Here is a 23,497-nt window from a genome sequence, read left to right as displayed (position 1 = left end):
CATGAAATCCTATTTTCAGACCGCTTACACCTAATACCTTATGTTATGCAATACAAACATTACTAACGAGATTAATATTGCTCATTTGTGTTCAAAATAAATCGGTGGAGCTGCACTTTCCATGCGGACTCATCGATTGAGCTGAAAACTAATTATTAATGGCACCAATGGGCGTGATGGTTTGACGTACTCTATTCACATGATGGTTTATGACTCGAAACCTGCTCAATTGGTATTTTCACTGTTAATAATTCCTTTAACGGACCATGCGTTGAATACGTAACATATTCAATGCAGTAGTTCGTCATTGTGAGTTATATCAATAAGTTATGACAATAACAATGTTTTGATATTCTGGTGTGTGTGTGTGTGTGTGTGTGTGTGTGTGTGTGTGTGTGTGTGTGTGTGTGTGTTTGGTAGGGGGTGGGGAGGGGTGGGTACCAAATGGTCGATCCCTAACCATAAGATTATCCATGCTAAATATACCCGTATGTATTGCGTGTAAGTACCTATGCTTGTCGTTAAGGGCAAATGAATAGATCGGGTGGTCAGGATATGTGACTTGGTTGATAGCATGTCATTGTACCCCAATTGCGTATATGGATGCTCATGATATCACCCAATGGATAGTCAGGCCACCAACATACAGCTGGACCATTGCTATATTCCACAATATTGCGACGTTAATCAACAAACAAATACATCTAAACATAAATTAATTTGAGCGCATACCGGAGTAGAGGGAAATTTTTTTATGGGTACAATGTGTGAAGCCCACTTCTGGAGTCACCCGCCGTGATATTTCTGGCATATTGCTAAAGGCGTCGAAAAACCACTCACTCACTAATTTTTATGATAGTTCTAGTACATTTGTCAGGTTAACACGTAACCAATTGTTTTAGTTTCAGCAGCTGATCCGATTCCTCTCTGAGATTTAGGACGCAACTCAGTGGATAGACACAGTCAGTTAAACCTTATAGTCCCGTTCAAAAGTGGATAATGTTGTTTTACGTGGCAAAGAGCGTCATGCACCTTTTGTTGAAAAGTTGTTTCATCGGGATTAGAAATTCAAGACCTTAGTAAAGCTTTCAAAACGTTTTATGCCAGATATGTGGAGGGCATGTAAAATTTGACTCATCTGTGGCAACACATGTCCAGTGTTGTTCCCTATTTTGACATGTATCACATGATCCCGTTCTTTTCAGGAACAATTGATTTGCCAGTGCATGTGTTTGTGACAGTGTCCCGGTAGGTCAGGATCCGCCCACCTTGCTCACGAATTTGCTCATGCTCGGAATCGTAAAATGGTCTCTACTTTTAGCAGAGATTGCTTATGATTATGGACTCATTAAGGCTTTCAAAACGTTTTAAGGTAGACATTTGGAGAACATTTCCATATTTGACGCAAATTTGTCCAAAGTGATACAATTCCCTATTTTGAATTGTACCATTATGTTCCCTTGCTTTTTCAGAATAACACCAACAACAATAATTATAATGATAACTGAAATACTCTTCAAAGAGGCCTTCAACTTAACTCACTCATATAATTTTAAATCCATGATCTGCTTTTTGTTAACCGATATGTGAACAATGTCCCATAAGGAGATGCAAGTCCTTGAGATAGTGTTAAGTTGAGAACGTACTGGGACGCTCAGTAAGCACGTCAATAATCCCAAGATGTTTGCTGTTTACATCCCGTGAGCACCAATATGGCCGCTGAGTCGATACCAACTGTCGATATCCCCCTGACGTGAAACAATACTTATTGATTATTGTTCAATTTTCCTATATTCATGTAGTATGTGTGGCCCATTTAGGTACATATCGGACAGTGCAAAAGGAAATGACGTATTGATAGACATTGAAGGGAGTGGCGATGGCGGTCGACGGTAACAACCGAGTTGGGTGTCAATATGCGCCGGCGTTACGTTGGGGAATCATTGACTGCACATGTATGGTATGACAGCGTTCTGTTGTAAATCATGGATACCGGCCATTAAGAAAAAATATTAAGCACAATCTTGAAATCAGATCTTTGAGATGATGCCCATCTGCGTCAAGATCTGACGATGCATGGCGCTCAGAAACGACCGGTTTGTAAAAACCTATGGAATTCCTCGATTATATTTGTTTCTCGTGATATAGACATATTGATGCTGGTTTGAATACTGCACTCACTTCTTCCGATAACTTAGAACATCCTATTAATTGGCAGATTTAAAAATCATCTCACGTACCCTCTGCGAGTGCCCTCAGATTTTCACACGGAGAGGTATCTTAACGGAGCAAAACATGTGCAATTGTAGAAAGCACTGCATATTTATAAGTTCAATTAATTTTTAACAATTTCATGTGTTTGTGACGGGTGCCACCGACGTGGCAGGATACGCTCACCTTTTCGCGAACCCCTGGTATCATTACTATTTGATAGTCATTCGTAGACACATGCCCATGATATGGTCGGATATTGCACAATCGACTCTGCTTTATGCCGAAATTTCTGTTGGATGTGGAAAGAGTTTTGTCGCTTTATTTACATATCCTAAATATCATATATTAGGAATACAAACATATGTGGTATGCTTGCCAAAGGTTCGCATATTTGTTCTCAATATATGACATATGCGATGTAGAAACTTCATTTTGGTTTATACTTTCTGTATGTCCTACTTCGCTGTATGCTCCTTTTCTGTATGGCCCTGTCGCTGTTTTTGACCAGTTTGCAATAATTTATTTTCTATTTTTCCTTACCGCTGTTGTGCATTATTTTACTTAACGCTTATTATTTTGAAAAAGTTCACAACTAATACCACTAAATTGAAACATTCTTATCTCGTTTGTAAACACTATTTAGAAATATTCCTCTTTGTTATACCACTATTTTGAAATATGTCCCTTAACTTTACCACTATTCTGAAATATTCCAGTACGTTATAACACTATTTGACACATATAGTATATGCAAACTAATTGTATCCATGTTCAAATTTCGTTATTTCTGCCGTTTCCAGACGGCATTGTTCAAATCGTTGATCTTACGTCAGAAATGACTAAATAAACAGTTCTATTGAAATCACCACGGAAGGATTGAGTGAAGGAACTCCTACGAATAGATTTTCATGGATAATAACGGCCGACAAAGAATGGAAATCAATTGATTATTCTTCAAAAATTTAATTATAAATGAAATGTAATCGCTATTGTGTTGAGGATATGCTTTGAAAAGTAAATATATTCAGAGTGAAGACATACAGAGTATGCTTGAAAAAATAACCCGCTTTCATCACCATTTATACACACACATCGGTGAGGAGACAAGGAAATCATTCAGAATAAAAGATGTTTTATTTCAAAACAAACTGGGTCTGAATTAACACTTTATTATTAACTTTATTTACCACGTAGCCCTGACAATCAATCAATTAATCAATGGTTAATTAACAGCAAAATGTGTACTAAACACGTCATCTTGAAATTACAAACATGGAGTACACAACAAATCGCTCAGCGATGTACCACAGACAAAAAACTAAATATTATATTTATGAAATAAACGACTAGTGGGGGTTGTTTATCGTACAATAAAACACTGAGGGAGAATAAACCATGAGGGGCCGTATCAAATAATGATGACTCTCTGAATACAATCCGACCTCTGCAATGTGGGACATTTTATGTACAGGGGGCTTTAGTTTGATGTTCTCACAATTTTCACGTCGATTATCTGCACATTTTCTCCCAATACCAATTGTCATATCTCTCCCAATTTTGGGCGCGATCGTTCCGCCATTGCGTTCTTCTGCGTTGTCCAGCTAAAATCTATAGGGAACAACGCAATAGCCACTGCCCTCTCAACAATAACGTCATCCAGTATACGACGTCAAGTTGCAAGCGCATGTCCGAATTTCCAGAAATGACGTCATGATAGAGCAATGTTTTATCGTGAAATGAACCACGCTTCGTTCTTCATTGTTCTTTGCGATTTATCGCGTAGCTATCTTATATATTTATATAAATACACAGACCATATTAAACATAATATATAACTTAGATAAGTATAAAAGATAAGACCTGAGTATTCTAAAATACAAATATACCTCACAATATCTGATAAAAGATGAAGCCCAGAGCACATGCGTTTACAAACATCTACAATATCAATCCGATCTGAGTCATACAGTGGACAGATTACAATACATATGCCTAGAACCATTCAGTTGGAGATAGACACCGCGTACAGACGGGATGTTGACAGATGTGCAGTTTCGTTCTGTGTAGTGTGGGCATTGTTGTTTGAAGTGAACATTTAAGTGACGGGAACAAATACAAGATCACCATCAACATGTGTGTGGCTAATGGGCCATACAGCGGAGAATCGGGACGTTTAAACAGCCTGTAGAGGAGGTCTGGGAGCCTAGTGGTTGAAGCGTTCACTCGTCACGACGAAGACCCGGGTTCGATTCCCGACATGCGTACAATGTGTGAAGCCCATTTCTGGTGTCCCCGCCGTGATATTGCTGGAATATTGCTAAAAGCGGCGTAAAACCAAACTCACTCATTCGCTTATACAGCCTGTATCTTTTACGAGCTGTCCAAGTGGACAGATATGACCCAACATCGTCAAGTGGAGAGATATGACCAAACATCGTCAAGTGGAGAGATATGACCAAACATCGTCAAGTGGAGAGATATGACCCAACATCGTCAAGTGGAGAGATATGACCCAACGTCGTCAAGTGGAGAGATATGACCCAACATCGTCAAGTGGAGAGATTTGACCCAACATCGTCAAGTGGAGAGATATGACCCAACATCGTCAAGTGGAGAGATATGACCCAACATCGTCAAGTGGAGAGATATGACCCAACATCGTCAAGTGGAGAGATATGACCCAACATCGTCAAGTGGAGAGATATGACCCAACATCGTCAAGTGGAGAGATATGACCCAACATCGTCAAGTGGAGAGATATGACCCAACATCGTCAAGTGGAGAGATTTGACCCAACATCGTCAAGTGGAGAGATATGACCCAACATCGTCAAGTGGAGAGATTTGACCCAACATCGTCAAGTGGAGAGATATGACCCAACATCGTCAAGTGGAGAGATATGACCCAACATCGTCAAGTGGAGAGATATGATCCAACATCGTCAAGTGGAGAGATATGACCCAACATCGTCAAGTGGAGAGATATGACCCAACATCGTCAAGTGGAGAGATATGACCCAACATCGTCAAGTGGAGAGATATGACCCAACATCGTCAAGTGGAGAGATATGACCCAACATCGTCAAGTGGAGAGATATGACCCAACATCGTCAAGTGGAGAGATATGAACTAACATCGTCAAGTGGAGAGATATGACCAAACATCGTCAAGTGGAGAGATATGACCCAACATCGTCAAGTGGAGAGATATGACCCAACATCGTCAAGTGGAGAGATATGACCCAACATCGTCAAGTGGAGAGATTTGACCCAACATCGTCAAGTGGAGAGATTCGACCAAACATCGTCGTGGACACTCATTGACGATCTCACGTTTCGGCTCACTGAAATTACCCGACTGCTTCCAGTTTTTGGACCAGGTGTCGTTATGACCCACAAGTTATGTGGTGTGTGGTATGTGCAAGGACTCTTGGCTTTGTGAAAATATTGGAAATTGCCACCCCAATTACACTGTTGACAGTAAGGATGTCTATCCCTCAATATTCCGCTCATTGTGGTTTACACATACTGGTGTATCAAGAATAAGGCCGTTTTGGGTACCCAAGATGTTGCTATATGCTTGGGATGTGGAATCCGCGACCTTTAGAAGCCGCCTTAGAATCTCTTAAAACACTTTAATGGAAGAAATGTCAATAAACAAAATTGACATTTGTGACAAAGTGAGTTTTCTTCAAGCTGAGGTAAACCATGTATGTACAACTTGAAACAACTTGTAATGGCATGGAAAAAGGACTAGCATCTGCAGTACGTGGCATCCATGAAGAGTTGTTTAATTGGGGAAAAGGAAGAATCAATGCAATCAAAGTCAGATATCGTAAGTGCCAAAGACTGTACATGGAAAAACAAGACCAATAAAAGCGCGGTTTGGACATTCAGAAAAAAGATTGCGGTCTTGAAACGTAGGTCAGAACTTGCTTTAATCATTATTGGTGTATCAAATGACTCGACCTTACGTCAGCGTGAGAAATTACGGGCTCTACGATTCGACAACGAGAAGGGCTTCTACAAGGATGGGCGCCTGATAGTGGAAGATTTGCCCCCGCCATCAGACTCTGCTGCTGCGGCGAATGTCTGTGACACCGACTCTACTATGACTTCATCCGGGGACCAGGATCGTTTACTCCCACCGAGACAAACATGCAAGACTAACTCCCCCGACATCAGGAAATAGAGGTGTGGCCAGGGCCATGACAAGCAAAACTCTGTTTCCGCTCCTGAAATATTGGAGGACTTCGTAGTAAACTCTATACTGACTTTTGTTCTTTCATTAGCAGGTATGACATTATAGAAACAGGGACACCTGAGACTGATTTTCTCAATCAATTTCAACAATATAAAACGTTTTGTTCACCTGCAAGCAAGATATCGGAGTTTGCTCGTTATTTCGGGGTTATTTTGGTTCTAGTTAAATTGTCCTTGCTAAAATGTATAATGAAATTTATCCGCTAAAAAAAAGATATAATACAGGATAAATTCATTTATTAGCGGCATGGAATATTGATGGGCCCTGAGAGACATTCATCACTCGCATGTCGTCACCAGATATAAATACATGTTGGACAATGCAGCACAGAGAGCACGGAAGCAGTGAGTTTAGTTACGGATGCTATACTCTCTTCTGCCGGTGTGTTTAGACGAGAGATTAAAATGGAGACAAGACGCACATGTAACTCCCCATGGAATGACGATAGTGTCTTGTTAAATAGCGGGAACGTTGTCATGCACTCAATACAAAGACGCCTGAACACGAAGCCACGAATAACATAGTTCGTAATGAATATAGATCGTTTTGTAGAAAAAAAAGCGGAGCTACACCAGCAATATATCGGAGAGGAATTAATTTAATCAGCTACCAACTCGAATCGATTTGAGGACAATGTCAGATGCGTGTCTGGTCGTACCCGCAGTCATAATCCTGTCGCTGCGGGTGAATGTGTTGAATATTTTACTACACTGTTATCAACAGCTTAGGACTCGATCCAGTCAGATTCATGAGTTATTCGGAATGGCAATGAATAAACCAAAGACAAACAAGACATCTCACATGACATTCTTGATAGTCCCGTAACAAGACATGAAATATTGGAGAGTAGTGGAGAGAACAACACATCTGCTGGCATAGAACATATTTTATGTGAATACCTAAAGCACTCGTCAAACATTATCGCTCCATATTTTGAGATATGGTTTAATTGCATGTATGATAGTGGTATGTTTCCTGATAATTGGTCAATTGGCATTATAAAACCTTTGCACAAAAAGAAGATAAACCATTCCTGACACGGCAATAAGTCTTTTGAGTATTATTAGCAAAGCATTTACCGCAATTTTGGGGAGGAGGTTGGTGTATTGGACGGATAGCCTTTCCAAAATATACTCTTCAAAAAAAGAAACTTGACATAGATGTAAAACCACTTTTTGCCAAATATCTAAAATAACTACATTACATGAGAACCAAATAAGTCAAACAGAAAGATGATGTGTCTATAATTCGCGAAAACACATGCAAAGGACATAAACGTAGCGTTTGGGGATCAATTTTACAGCTTCATCCAAACGCATGCAGGCATGCAGGCCCCCCTGCTGAATGGGTATAAAAATCCACATCAACGGCTGTTCATACAGTCCTTATAACGGCAGTAGAGGCGGGGACAGAATGCCAAGACTGAATGCAGCTCAACGGAACAACGCCACTGGGAGATTACAAGCAGGAGCAACTCAGCAAGAAGTTGCCAGGACAGACAATCTCCGCACTGTAGACCGATACAACAACAACAACAGAGTTGACGACAGACCAAGGTCAGGAAGACCAAGGGTGACAACCCAAGCACAAGATCGATACATCCGGCTGCGACACCTCCGAGACCGCACTACCACAGCCACGTCTACAACCACACAGATCCCTGGGGTACGCAGAATATCAGATCAAACAGAGGGTTAGATGGGTACGTGCAAGGTGGAGAAATTTACTGTTTACTGACGAGTCCCCTTTCCTACTCACACGTGCTAATGGGCGCGCACGTGTCTACAGACGTCGGGGTGAATGTTACGCCACCAACTGAGTGCAGCAGGTTGTCTCATTTGGCGGCGGGAGTGTCATGGTATGGGCCGGAATTCATCACGGTGGTAGGACGCCCATGTGCATGTGGCAGGTGCATTGACAGGTGTGCGTTACAGAGACTTGATCCTACAGCCTTACGTTCTTCCTCACGTCAACGTTCATGGCGGACAGTTCCAGCAGGACAACGCTCGACCGCATATTGCAACATCCAGACATTACCTTGGCCAGCCCGGTCACCAGATTTGTCCCCGATTGAGCATCTGTGGGAAGAGTTGGATCGACGCGTTCGCAGAAGGAATCCACCGCCCCAAACACTTCCGGCACTTCTTGATGCACTTCATCATGAATGGCAGCGCATCCAACAGCGTATTATTGACAACTTGATTGCATCTATGGGTCGTCGGTGTCAAGCGGTGATTGATGCACGTGGTGGGCACAACCGATACTGACATTTTCTGTACCCCTGTGACATTAACTGTATCGTGTACGTGTGTCTGTCTAGGTGACACGATTAATGTTTTGAACATTGTGTACATTGATCTTCAAACAGTGTTTCAATTATGGTTTCTGCGTCCTATTTTGAAACAATCGCATTATATTACATTTTGAAAGTCAGTGTCAAGTTTCTTTTTTTTGAAGAGTATATATGAGTGTCAATCTGGATTCAGGAAGGGTTATGCTACCGCAGATAACTGTTTTGTTCCAAATGCTATTGTCCAGCGTTTTCTCTCACGTAAGGATGGCAAGTTTTATGTGGCCTTCATAGATTGCACAAAGGCCTTCGACTCCGTACGTCATCGTCTGTGGAATGTATTTTTTAAACATGGTTTAAGCACAAAAAATGGGTAAAATGTTAGAATCAATTTAAAGGGATGTTAAATCATGTGTTCGGTCAAATAATGCCATGTCTGATTGCTTTGAATGTCCTACTGGTGTCAGACAACGCTGTGTGCTTAGCCCCATTCTATTTCAGTTCTTTATAAATGGGTTAGTTATTCAGATGGATCATGAATGTCCAGATGGTGTACAGTTACATCCTGACGTTATTCATGTTCCCTTATTGCTGATGACGCGATACCTTTTGATGTATATAATCTTCAAAGAAAGTTAAATGTACTAGATATTGGACTTTGGACTTTGATAGCATAGCTTGACAAGCTAAACGGGTTTGGATAGCTATTTTGAGAAATGTCAATTCCCTACGTCCTCAAAACGGGTTGAAAACGTTAACAACTCGGCATAGTTCAGTTATATGCTTGCATATGGCTTCTTGGTTTAGATATGTCAGCATCCAACAATGGAGTTTTTGTGAAATGTGGAATATACCCGATTCATGTAAATGCCATTTATACATGTGTTAAATATTAGCTTAATATTCTCACAATGTCTGAATGTCGCATGTCAAGAAAATGTTATAATATGATGTGTATCTATGATGAACATGGTAAGGAAAATTGGGTTAAAAAATAAAAAGCTCAGAAACTGTTTGTGTAAACTAGGATTTGGCGATGAGTGTTTTTTTCCAAAAGTTTGGAAACAAAACAATATTTCTAAAAATGTTTCAACAACGTTTCAGATACAACTTTAAGCAAACATGGTATAGTGAACTACTTTCCTCATCCAAAATACATTATTATGCACAATTCAAAACGTTTATAAATCTGAAACTCATGCCGTCAGGGTTTTTTTAAATCTCGGAAAAGAACCATGCTCCATTCTGTCAAAACATTTGATTTTTCAACTTTGTACACCACTATCCAAAATGACAAACTTAAGAAAAAACGTCATTCCTTGTTCCATGGGGCTTTAGTTACAAAACGTGGTGAAATTCGATACAGTTAGGTATCTATATTCAGAGGTTCAGGACATTGTATGAAAAAATGAATTGAGTGAGTGAGTGAGTGAGTATGGTTTAAACCGCTTTTAGCACAATTCCAGCAATATCACGGCCGGGGACACCAGAAATGGGCTTCATACATTGTACCCATGTCGGGAATCTAACTCGGATCTTCGTCGTGACGAGCGAACGCTTTAAACATTAGGCTACCCAACCGCCCCTTACGAAAAATGAAATGAAATCTGAAGTTTACTGAGAAAACAATATATGAAATGCTAGACTTCCTCATTGATAAAATCTACGTAAAATGTGGGGTAAGACATTTAGGCAAGAAGAAGGCATCCCCACAGGCACCAATTGGAATTTCTGTTCGGATTGGCAGTCAAAACAAGGTAATTTGGCCAAGAAATTTAACTTAAGCTTCAGGTATATGGATGATCTGCTATCGTTAAATAACAATCAACAAGCCATTTCCCTTCCACTGATTTACCCTCCTGAACTAGAAATAAAGGAGACCATTCAGACCGCCTCATCTATTTCATATTTAGATCAATGCATATTCAGGGTGACAAAACACTCTCTACAAGACTGTATGACAAAAGGGATGACTTCAACTTTCCAAAAGTCAACTTTACCTTCATGACGAGCAGTATTCCAGTCTTTGGTGTTTACATTTCACAACTTTTGAGATACAATCGAGCATGCTTTCAAAACGTTTATGGTACGCATGTGGAGGAATTTCCCAAATTTGACGCATCAGTGACAAAAATAATGCCCGATGCAATTCCCTATCTTGACTTGTACCACATGTTCCCGTGTTTTTTCATGTGAACAATTGACTTGCCTTTGCATGTGTTTGTGACGGGTGCCACTGGTGGGGCAGAATACGTTCACCTTTTTGCGAAAACCTGGTATCATTACTATTTGATAGTGATTCATAAGCACACGCTCGTGTATTGTACAATCGACTCTGCTTCATGCAGAGATTTCTATTGGATGTGGAAAGGGGTTTGTCGCTTTATAAAGTACAGACAACTGAGTTCATAATCAAAGCAAGCACAAGCCATTTTGGAAAAAAATAAAGCCGATATCGTCTGAAGTTTATTGAGAACACAATATGTGACATTTGGGGATACGATTTTTAGATAAACAGTTGGCATCCCATGGGCACGTTTTGTGCTTGCTTATCTATATTTATCTATGCCGTTCCTGCTCATCTATATTTGTATGCATAAGAATCGGCATTTCTGCTTAGATTGGCAAAATCAAAAACAAGGGAATTTGGTGAAGAAGTTTATGGAAGAGAAATATAGGAGACCAGCGAAAACGCTTTATCTTGTTCATTGTTAGATCCATGCATAAAGATTCAGACCGACAAAAACCTCACTGTTAGACCATATGTCATGAAGGATGATATTGAAATTCCAAAAGTCAACATTCTGTTCATGTAGAGCAATATACCAGCAGCTCCAGCTTTTGATGCCTATATTTCATAACGTTTGATGCACAATCGAGCATGCTCTTTCAACCTAGATAGCAAAGAGTCTCATACGACTCTTGCTCAGAAGTTGTTTGATCAGGGTCACAACATTCAAGGCATTACTGACGCTTTCAAAACGTTTTATGGCAGATGATGAAAAGATGATGTCTGATGCATTTCCTGTTTTGACTTTTACCATTTGTTCTCTTGTTTTTTTATGGAAACAGTTGTCGTGCCTTTGCACGTGTTTGTGTAGGGTGCCACCGGCGTGGCAGGTTACGCTCACTTTTTTGCGAGCAACCGGTATTATCACTGATTCATAAACACATCAATATATTTTAAAGTACGCCACACGACTCTGTCTCAAATGTTAAAACAGTTCCCCTTTTCGCGCAGACCTGGTATCATCTCTATTTGATAATGATTTATAAACACATGCTCATGATATAATCGGAATCCCACAACTGAATCTGCAAATTGTTTTGTCGCTTTTACTAACACGCCCATCGCACGTTGTGAAACCGATGAAACCGACGAACACTGGTAGGGTGCCACAAACCTAGAAACACAATCAAGGCAAACAGGGACTGGAACACAAGTTGGTAGGTTTCTGGAACGCCCGAGAGAGGCTTTTTGGGCTAGAGCCACCAGGATTGCTGTCATGATGGTGTCCCCAAATTGCAATGAATCAGACAAAACTTGAGAACTATGTCACGGACTAATGTTTCATGATTATATAAAGACAATATTGATATAAGTAATCAGCTTTCACTTTCCAATTAAAGAACAAATGTATAAATTGTAGTTGAGAATTGATCATTTCAGTGAGTTTGGGGTACATGTACTCATCGTCATTATTAAAGGGTCACGTTGATAATAAGAAACTTTCAAGAATGCAGTTCTTTTGCATCTGGAATGAACCATTTTGTACCCACATTGACCTTCACTTGTCCTGTATTGTCATGGGCTAAACCACTGGTGGCGTTCAAGCTTGTGGTGTGGGAAGTTTTTTCCATCACTTTAAATCTTCCACTTTTCACTGATTGTAATATATAATCAATTAATCAATCAATATTTTGTATTCTCAATACTGAAAGGTCACAGGTCACAGTACATATATTACAAAGTACAGGATCAGAGGCTGTACTCTAATTATTTTTAAATTGACATGGCATGATAAATATACATTGATAAGTTACGAACAATATTTGTATTAACTGATTTCATTATAGAAACAAATTAATTTACATTTGGATGAACAAATAAGAACCATTTTAGGTTCATTTTCTCAAGTAACGATATTCAGTACATATCTATAAAAAGTGATATTCATCCTCCCCTGAATCGAGTCAAAGTGATGTTGCAAGACAATTTAACGTCCACAGAAACACCATTTGGTGTTTGTGGCAACGTTGGCAACAGATGAATGCAGTCAGAGACCATCCTCGGAGTGGCAGGCCACGCGTAACCAATAATCGACAAGACAACTGGATTCGAACAACACGCCTACGAAAACGATTACATCCAGCAACAGTGACTGCAAGAAGCATACCTGGCCTTCGACCAATATCTTCACAAACCGTACGTCGTCGCCTCAGATGTGCAGGGATTGTCGCCAGAAGACCCACCAGACGTCCCATTTCGACAGGAAAGCATCGTCAAGCACGTCTACAGTGGTGCAGACAGCATCTACGCTGGACGGCCATGCAGTGGGGACAGGTCTCGTTTACACCTCGTCCACAGCGATGGACGGATTCGAGTGTACCGACGTCGAGGTGAACGTTACGTCAATCATTGTGTCATGGAAGAAGATCGGTTCGGGGGCAGCAGCGTTATGGTATGGGGTGGGCTTACAGCAAGACAGAGGATCCGTTTGGTAGTGGTAGAGGGAAATCTCAATGGACAGCGCTACCGCGACGACATCATCGGCCCTGTTGTTCTACCGTTTTTGCGTCGTCATGGCCCAGGCATTACCTTTCAACATGACAACGCCCGGCCTCATATTGCTCGTCTTGTTCAGGATTCTCTTCAACAAAACAACGTGAATGTCATGCCCTGGCCGGCTCGCTCCCCCGATCTCTCACCAATCGAGCACATGTGGGACGAGATGGATCGGCGCCTTCGACGCCGACCACGTGTTCCACAGACACTCCAGGAACTTCGAAACATGCTCTAGCAGATATGGACAGATATCCCACAGGACTTTGTGCGACGCCTGGTCCATTCCATGAGACGAAGATATGTTGCTTGCATCGCAACCACAGGTGGACACACACGCTATTGATTTGTAATTGATATTTTGGCATGTTCATGTTTTTTTTAATGAAATCACGCATTTTCTGAAGTCAGTATGGCAAATGATACCATTTGAACACTTACAGGAGTCTTTTATATGTTGCAAACCGAAATTAGTTCAGATTGTTCTTCAATTTTTAAACGTATTTGTCAACATACTCAGACCTGTTGACGCGCGGTGGCACATGTTCGTGTTTGACAATCTACATACCTAGGTGACCCTTCAGTGATGATGTTGAGAATATGTTCATATTCCTGTCGCATGACACGAATCAGACGGTTATATAAAATGGGGTTTAACGCCGCGGTCACAATTATTGCACTTACATAACGACGTGCACCAGTTTAACAAGAATACCCTACCTAGACACAGTAACCTCGCGCTCTATCCACTATAGACACAAATCAGAGTGATTCTAAACCATATAACTGGTGTTCAAGTTACATTTGTGGTCCAGTAAACTATGTCTGCATCAAGAATATTAATCACTTCTTGCAGTTGAGTATTATTTATGTACATTAGCGGTTCGTGAATATAGACAAGCTTTTTTTAATTATGTCTAATATTGAGAATTGGGGAACCGCCAATAATTAACAACGCGGGAAGACGGTGGTATTGCTCGTTGTAATCTGCTGTATAAACTGTCTGTGCTGTGCTGGGAATACTGGAAGATGAGTACCAACATATTTTGGTGTACCTTCATTTTACTGCTTTAGTGAGTGAGTGAGTGAGTGAGTATGGTTGTACGCCGCTTTTAGCAATATTCCATCAATATCACGACACCAGAAATGGGCTTCACACATTGTACCCATGTCGGTAATCGAACCCGGGTTTTCGGCGTGACGAGCGAACGCTTTAAACACTAGGCTACCCGACCGCCCCCTCACCGCTTTAAGATAAAAATATATCATTACTAATGAAGATTTATTGGAATAACCCTAATGCGAGTAAATTCAGTATGATATTATCTTGTAACAGGGAGAGTATTTTAATCAAATGTGCCAAGTGTGTGAGAGAGGCTCTTATAATACTAATGTTAAGAAATGTTCATGCGTAAAATTAAATTGCCCCAAATGTCACTGTAAAATACATCCTGCTGAATCTATGTACATTGGCCTTTGGCCTTTATGCCGAATAAAGACAAATTAATAATAAGAGTCCAAATGTAACAGGAGACAAATACATCAAAAGCTTTTCTGTGAACGTTTGACTGGTATTACTTAGACGTTGACGGATGACAAAGTAGACAAAATTTATGGATAACAACTTTTTTATTGTATTGTAATGGAGATGTTCCGGTATTGATCCTTATATCGTTGTCAAGCAAGGCTGAATAATGAACATGGTACAGAATGTATATGGTAGGTGGAGTATTAATAGTAACAACAATTGCATTAGAGATTTACACGACTCTGTTAAGTAATAACAGAAGGATGACACTGTAACAACATGGTGGACAGTATCATCCTACTGTTATTTTACTAAACCTACTCATGTTAATCTTTTATGCAATTGTTGTTACTGTTAACCCTCCACCTACGATAGATGTTCTGTGTCATGTTCATTCTTCAGCCATGCTTGACAACGGTACAAGGATCTGTACCGAAACGTCGCCATGACAGTATGATTAAGTTGTTATCGATATATAGCAACGTGCATGCATGTTTGTGTGTGTAGCTGCTTTTACTAGTCCAGACTTGTGCTAGACCACTGACATACCATGCCGCAATTTAACATGAATATCCCACTCAGGCACAATATACTGACTCGGAGCCGACCAGTCCTTGTTTTATCCCCTTAATTCCGAGACCCAGACAATGTAACAACAAGTACAATCCTTTCACGTCTTTTGATATGACGCGGCTGGGGATCGAACCCCGGACCCTCCGCTCTCTGGGAGGACCCTCTATCACAAGACCACGGAGGCGTTCGCCGCTCACATAAGAGGCGCTAGAGTAGGACACCACTGCGGCATGAACCGTTGTGAGTCGTGGCCTAAGTAAAGGTTCTGGCCAATCATTGACTGCCATGTTCCTTCCATCTGTTTCCCAGATCATGTTGTTCAGTATCAATTGTCTTATTTCATCATTATATGAAGATATCTACAAGCCATTTTTTATCTTTGATGATAAGTATTTTAAAATATTTGACCAGTTGTTAATTTGCATATAAATATAATATAAGTAGTCTCTATGTCGCCACTACATCACATGTTCACGACGAACATCTTAGCCTTGTCCGTACGTCAAGTAATATCCTTTAACGTCAACTAGACAAAACTAGATCTTTTATCAGGATGATAAGAACGTTGCCATAAAAGTTGAACAGGACGTTCGACAAGATGTGTTTTCCTGCTCTTGAAATTGATCAATAGCACATTCATGTTTTTGTCTAACTAAATCTATTGATATTGTTTGTAAAAATATGAATAAAATAAAATACCTCACTAAATATCAATAAAAACAGCTTAAGTGTCATGTGGCGTTTCCCACTGTTATTCTTTTTTCTAGTTGTGAAAATTGTGCAACTAGTTAAAGAACACATATTTTAAAATCTTAATAATCTACCTTAAAGCTCCAACCTCCTGTATCCCACATTGTCAGAAGCTTGGCCGTCAACATGTTCAAAATTCAAAGATGGCGGCTAGTCGCGACGGAAACCTCACAGCAACTGGCCACACACACTACCACAACTCGCGTGTTATCCTAGCTGCATATCACTCCGCGTAAGGATGTCTTGTCCCTGACTTGAGCCTGGAAAGGTATGAATTAATTATGATGCCCTTTCAACAGTTTTGCTCAGAGCAGAACCTGTTTTGGTTTCCTCGTCAAAATAAATATTTCATTACCCTGAGATACAAAGGTATGGATATTATTGCTGCTGCTTGCATCCATTATACTAAGTAAGGATAAGAATTTTGTACTTTTAGCTTACCCCGTCTTGAAAAATACATCACATGTAATTATTAATTCCTATTGTATACAAAACATCAGTCAAAGGCACTACCTGACCAAAGAGAAACCACATGTCCTGTAAGCAGATATCTTTAGCATAAAAAATGGGTCACAGGTATCCTACTAATGCCAAAACACATGACATTTGCTAGAAATGAAAACTCTGAAGCAAAAATCGACATAATTGTAAGCAATCCTTTTATTCACTAAGACTTGTGGTTACCAAGACATGGTATTTATTTACATATTGATCTTAGCGGGTATACCACCTTGATTAATTATTAACGTTTGTGTATGTGAGCTACGGTGATATTGAGATAATCGTTAAAAGAATTGATCTATTTCAAAGTTCTCCGTTCGTTTCCAGTGTTTTCGCTATGTCGAGTTATAATGACTTCTTGTGTCTCGTTTTGGCTCAGCCACTCTAGAATAAAACACCTATCGCGATAGTCTTCAGTACGAAACGCCGTCTGGATTTACAAGGACACATACAATACCTGCATTACAATTAATCACAGTAAGTCCCTTACAGAATTCCAAGTGACATTATATCACATACCTTCAGCAATATACATCGTTTAGGTAGTAGGGCAAATGAATTACACAATCAGGGAAATGAATTACATCCTGACAATCAGGTAAACGAATTACAATCCTGACAATCAGGTAAATGAATTACATTCCTGACAATCAGGTAAACGAATTACATTCCTGACAATCAGGTAAACGAATTACATTCCTGACAATCAGTTTAACGAATTACATCCTGACAATCAGGTAAATGAATTACATTCCTGACAATCAGGTAAATGAATTACATTCCTGACAATCAGGTAAATGAATTACATTCCTGACAATCAGGTAAATGAATTACATTCTTGGCAATCAGGTAAATGAATTACATTCCTCACAATCAGGTAAATGAATTACATTCCTGACAATCAGGTAAATGAATTACATTCCTCACAATCAGGTAAATGAATTACATTCCTGACAATCAGGTAAACGAATTATATTCCTGACAATCAGGTAAACGAATTACATTCCTGACAATCAGTTTAACGAATTACATCCTGACAATCAGGTACATGAATTACATTCCTGACAATCAGGTAAATGAATTACATTCCTGACAATCAGGTAAATGAATTACATTCTTGGCAATCAGGTAAATGAATTACATTCCTGACAATCAGGTAAATGAATTACATTCTTGGCAATCAGGTAAACGAATTATATTCCTGACAATCAGGTAAACGAATTACATCCTGACAATCAGGTAAATGAATTACATTCCTGACAATCAGGTAAATGAATTACATCCTGACAATCAGGTAAACGAATTATATTCCTGACAATCAGGTAAACGAATTACATCCTGACAATCAGGTAAATGAATTACATCCTGACAATCAGGTAAATGAATTACATCCTGACAATCAGGTAAATGAATTAAATTCCTGACAATCAGGTAAATGAATTACATCCTGACAATCAGGTAAATGAATTACATTCTTGGCAATCAGGTAAATGAATTACATTCCTGACAATCAGGTAAATGAATTACATTCCTGACAATCAGGTAAATGAATTACATTCTTGACAAAGGGCCTTGCTGACTTGGGAAATACATCTATTGTCTGGTAACCGATCACATTCTGTAGTGCGAAATAACCTATTGTTTTAATTGTTCACAATGTATACATTGAATCTACTTTATACAATATATACGTTTGGCCAAGAGGCCCAATTACACGCAAATGAATTCTGTCTATCAGTTGTATAAGTCTCGACCTTCACGAAAATCTAGAGTATGTGTGTCGAAGCTATGTCAGAAGGGACGCAGCCAAATGTTCAATCTACATTGATGGCACACACTAGATAAGACCAATAACGTCAATATACACGAAATGATCATATTAAATCCATTGTACGATTTTCGACTACATCATCAGTATGCGTTTATGAATCGCCATCTAATAGTCGTGATTCCATGTGTTTCGCGAAACGATGAGTGTTTCCAGCGCCATGAGCACATGCGAAGGCACGGGAACACATGAAACAAGTCACAATAGGAATTGCATAGGATATAAATTCGATCACTGATGTGTACAAACTGGAAATGTCATCTACAATCTACTGCTACATATTTCTTAGGGATTTTCTTAGCACCTTTTGAGCAAACTCCTAATAATCCATGTACCCTACGGAAGCATATTATCCATATTGTGTACAAGACAACATGGGAACTGAGATTGCTCGTCGTCAAACCTCCAATATGTCTATAGTTACAGTGACACTTTGTAAGTAATAATATAAAGGCATACATCAGTGTATTATAATAATCTACGATGAAGTCGCAATTTATATTTGTGTTCAATATGACAGCCACAAGAAGTATCAACGTCAAACACACCCAAAGATGCCATAATATAAATTAACTAGAAATAACTGTTATATATGGCTTACAAAAGCGTGGCATGTGAATTTAGGTAAAGAATAACACACAATTAGTTACAAAGGATGTGGGAGGCAGCGAGCGGACGAGGATCATTATTTGTAACCAATATCCAGTTACACGTGCGTCATCAGACTTAGAATACATCAAGATAACAAAATATTCCGTGAACAGATTTGGAATACAGCCTGAACGTTAATATAAATCAATAAATGAACACAAATAAATTCAACACATACTGCATAAAGTCCATTTGTAATTCGTGAGGATTTTTAATTTCGTGCTTCGATATCAACGCTGCATTTAAACTGACACATATGCATAATTATTCGAACTACAAATGCTTTATGTACGATTTGATCGTTGTAGCCATTACATTCGTAATGCATGTGCTTAGAATTAATGCATGAGCTAAAGAATTTCATTGCGGAAAATAGTTCAGTAAAACTGCCAATTCGTTACAGAAAATCTACAGTTGAAACCATAGAGCTGAATTTTAAACCTCCCAAGAAGATCACCAGGTTCACTCTTGATCATAATAATGATCATCCGTCCCCGCATGGGTGGTCATTAAAAAGTTTTCACTTGCCCACTTACATAACAAAGACAAATATCGACGATAAGTACATTGAATAGGTACTTAGATTTCGAGTACTCTTGATAACTGTGTAGTCAATGTCGTGTTGCCAGAGTACCGTGAACATACAACGCTTTCAATCCATCTTATTGGTTATCACAAGAGTTAACAGATTCTTCTCACTACTTACGTACGTGATGCTTCACTGTCCTGCTCCAAACATAACAACTGATCAATCTGTGTTCCTAACAAATTACTTCACTCCCAAAATAACATAAGGAAACAGGAGATTCCTTAATCCTTAAAAATCTTTGTCTCTAAATATTCTTTGACATGGTTGCACTAAAATACACATTGCGGAATTGATTCAGGGAAAGAATATAGGTCACCAGCAACCTTGGTTTGACGTAAGAAGCAACTAAAGGTCATCTTATTCAAACTGAGCTGATCAATCCTTCAAACGACAAACACTCTGTTTACATGACAAGGTGCCGTTAGAGTCTTCAATTTAGTATGTGAATTTGTTCATATTTGAAATAGTTTCTCGTTTTATTTTGACATATGCAGTCTTTGGTTTTTGGTATGAAGTGAGATAAATATTACACGTCGACGCCAGGGAGTTTGGATTATCCGATGAATCAGATTCTGTTGGGCCATAAAGGCAAAATAGTGTTGAAAATTATGTGAATGGATCACTGAAAATCAGACATGACACCAACCTTTGCGAAAAGGGTAAGCATCTCCTGCCATACCGATAGCACCTGCCATTCACACAATTTGCGCAAACCACTCCTTGGTGATGGCTTGGAGTAGAGTGCCGAGTGTGACAACCAGATTCACCGTCGATATAACTTTCGAATCCTTTTCATAATCATCGCCTGGCCTGGTCTAATTGCTAATTGAGATACCGACACAGTAACGTGATATGTATGAAAGCATTTGCCTGTCCGTCCATATAATTAAACATTACTGACTTCCTTAATGCTTTCCTTTGTCTGATGAGTAACATAAAACTGAATAGAGACAGTTAAGAGTATTCTACCATGACATTGAAGAATGATTAATTCTAATTGGTTGAAAATACGTTTCCTTTTTGCTAAGGAAACCTCTTTTAGTATTTTAAGCCTTTTCACACAAAAAACGTGCATATGAATACATCGATAGCCTACATATTGATTCATAAAAATTGCCCGCCGATCGATCACCCATAGGGACCGTAGAACGTATCGTATTTCCTCTATAACACGCTGGGTCCTTAATACACGTCTCTAATACTCGCCAGAACAACGACTCTCGCAAAATTAACAGACCGCTTAGCGTCTAATAGAGGAAATATGGTATTCTGATATAGGATGTTTTGGGCGAGGATATGACGTTCTCCTTCGTAACTCTGACTGCTTTGATGATGAGATTACAAAATTAACGAATGCATATCTTTGCATACAAACAATAATGTTTATGAAACCGTGAGCTTCATGTACGATTGCGAACAGACTCGGAACAGGCAATTTCCTCACTGAATCAACCGACAATGAAAGTAAACTATATACATTATAAAAAAAGTGTTCTCAAAAGGTTTATTCAGGACAACATGTTGTTTGCAAACCTTTTTGTGATCGATATTTATTGCCATCTCCGTCAGGAGGGGATTTGCCTGTTTTGGGCAAGAGGGGATTTGAGCGTCCATCAGAAAACACACCTCCCTTCGAAAGGCCATGGAAACAATGTCCTGACATCACTGAAGTCACAAGGAACTTGAACATAACAACTTATCAAACTTGATTAAATTCTTTTCAGCACATGCACAACTAAGCAAATAATACATGAACCACTGTTTCTGGGCCACAACTGTCACAAATCTTGAAATTTACTGGTCAAATCCAATCCTTCGTGTCAAAATAGCCGGCTCGTCTGCGGTCCCCAAAAGGGCTGTTCAGTCATGCTCCATGTTGGAAAAATGAATTTTTCTACTTCTACAACCTGTCACACCTACAAAGCGAGTTGGCACATTCAATTTCCAAGAAATGACCTGACTGTCGAGCTGATTTTCAAGAAATGACTTGGTGAGTCCAAACATTGCACAACAGGTTGCGATGAAATTAAATCATACGTCTTTAGACTTAGTTGAGAGGCTTATTTGTCAACTTATTTTCGAAATGCTTTGTGTATGAACACATATTTTAACTAGTGAAGACTGTAGGTATTTTAATGTTGAACCTGAGTAGCATGTGTTACATTTATAACTACCAATGACCCCTTTTCGGAATGTTCTAAGATATTTCGTACCCTGTGTAGTGAAAGTACTCGTGTTCACGTGGTAGGATGGAATAGAGTAGAGTAGATACCTCGTATTTAAATATTTGAACGCGCTCGGTTCCACGTAAATTAAGAGGTATTTGCTCTTCAGTGTGACAACATCAAATTTCAAAACACAGTAGGTTTATCTCCATAATACCATGTCGACAAGAGAGCTTTGGAAATGGTGCTCTCTCGCAATGCGCTAAATCGCTCGGTTCCTAATTAAAATAAGAGGTATCTACTCTGCATCGGGACTACATCCAATTTCAAAACACAGTAGATTTATCTTCTACTTGAACTCTTCTTGGTTTACACTCAATAACGTTTTCGCAATAAATTTTGAAATAAGTATGAAACAGCATGTTAATTATTTAAAGTATGCTTTTAGCTTTTGCTTCAACATGGAATTTGCTGTTTACTAGGGTCTATTTATAAGAGACAATACGTGGATGTTTACGATTGAATTTGAGAGCTTCTATCGGAAATCTCACTACAACACGGTTTATGAGTGGGTTGTTTCATATGTCTGCATCGACGAACGCAGCAGTACCAGCGATAGCACACATTACCAGGCTTTTGAGGTATACTCGAGCATGCTCTTTCTGCCAAGAGTTGAAAGAGGCCTTACGACTCCTGCTCAAAAGTTGCTCAAAAGTTTCAAACAAGTTTCATGTGGAGGACATTTCCAAATTTGTACCACCAGTGACAAAAATGGCGTCCGACGCAATTCCTAATTTGACCTATACCATATGTTCCTGTTGGTTTTGTCAGGTGAACAATTGACTTGCCTATTCATGTTTTTGTGACGGTTGCAACCGTTGGGGCAGGATACGCTCACCTATTCGCGAGCACCTAGTGTCATCACTGTTGGATAATGATTCATAGACACATGCTCATGAAATAGTCAGAATCCTACAACGGATGTTTTGTGTGAATATGGAAGTGGTTTTGTTGCTTTTAATGACATTATTCGTCTTATCATAGTAGAACTCGTGGTTGTATCCCTTCTGGCGTAACATCAACAGTCGATTTTATTTGCATGTCAAGTGACACAAACTAAGCAAATTTGGGCGTCTCGGATTCTTATTTTCTCTTAAAACCAGCGTCGGTGGTACGTGAGCAACGACACAATGATTGACACATAAAATATGAACAATGAATCGAGTAACGGAGCAGAGTAAATGACTAATTTTAACTTTATGTTTAACACTGTTAGGAACCGATTACGTTGCTTTCAATATTTAATGTTAGACTACACAAAATGCGTTTCCGATTCGACATGTGTGGACAGTTGAGCTATTTG

The 23,497-nt window shown here is 39.4% G+C and overlaps 1 protein-coding gene across 4 annotated transcripts in view; it reads right to left on the bottom strand.

Annotated features, from left to right (window-relative positions):
* The window catches only part of LOC124111242, a 55,983-nt gene that overhangs the window by 19,500 nt on the left and 12,986 nt on the right, over positions 1-23,497 (bottom strand). For 3 of the 4 annotated variants that reach the window (XM_046470889.2, XM_046470888.2, XM_048387601.1), the window contains one exon: positions 16,475-16,660. The exons of the other annotated variant lie outside the window; for it this stretch is intronic. In XM_046470889.2, the coding sequence (XP_046326845.2) occupies positions 16,475-16,528 (54 nt within the window). In that variant the 5' untranslated portion in view covers positions 16,529-16,660. The remainder of the gene's footprint in view (positions 1-16,474; positions 16,661-23,497) is intronic. 4 annotated transcript variants of the gene reach the window in all.

Source organism: Haliotis rufescens, unplaced genomic scaffold (assembly GCF_023055435.1).
Source record: "Haliotis rufescens isolate VD_foot unplaced genomic scaffold, xgHalRufe1.0.p SCAF_7, whole genome shotgun sequence".
Classification (NCBI taxonomy): domain Eukaryota; kingdom Metazoa; phylum Mollusca; class Gastropoda; order Lepetellida; family Haliotidae; genus Haliotis; species Haliotis rufescens.
This window is presented reverse-complemented; position numbering and strand designations above follow the sequence as displayed.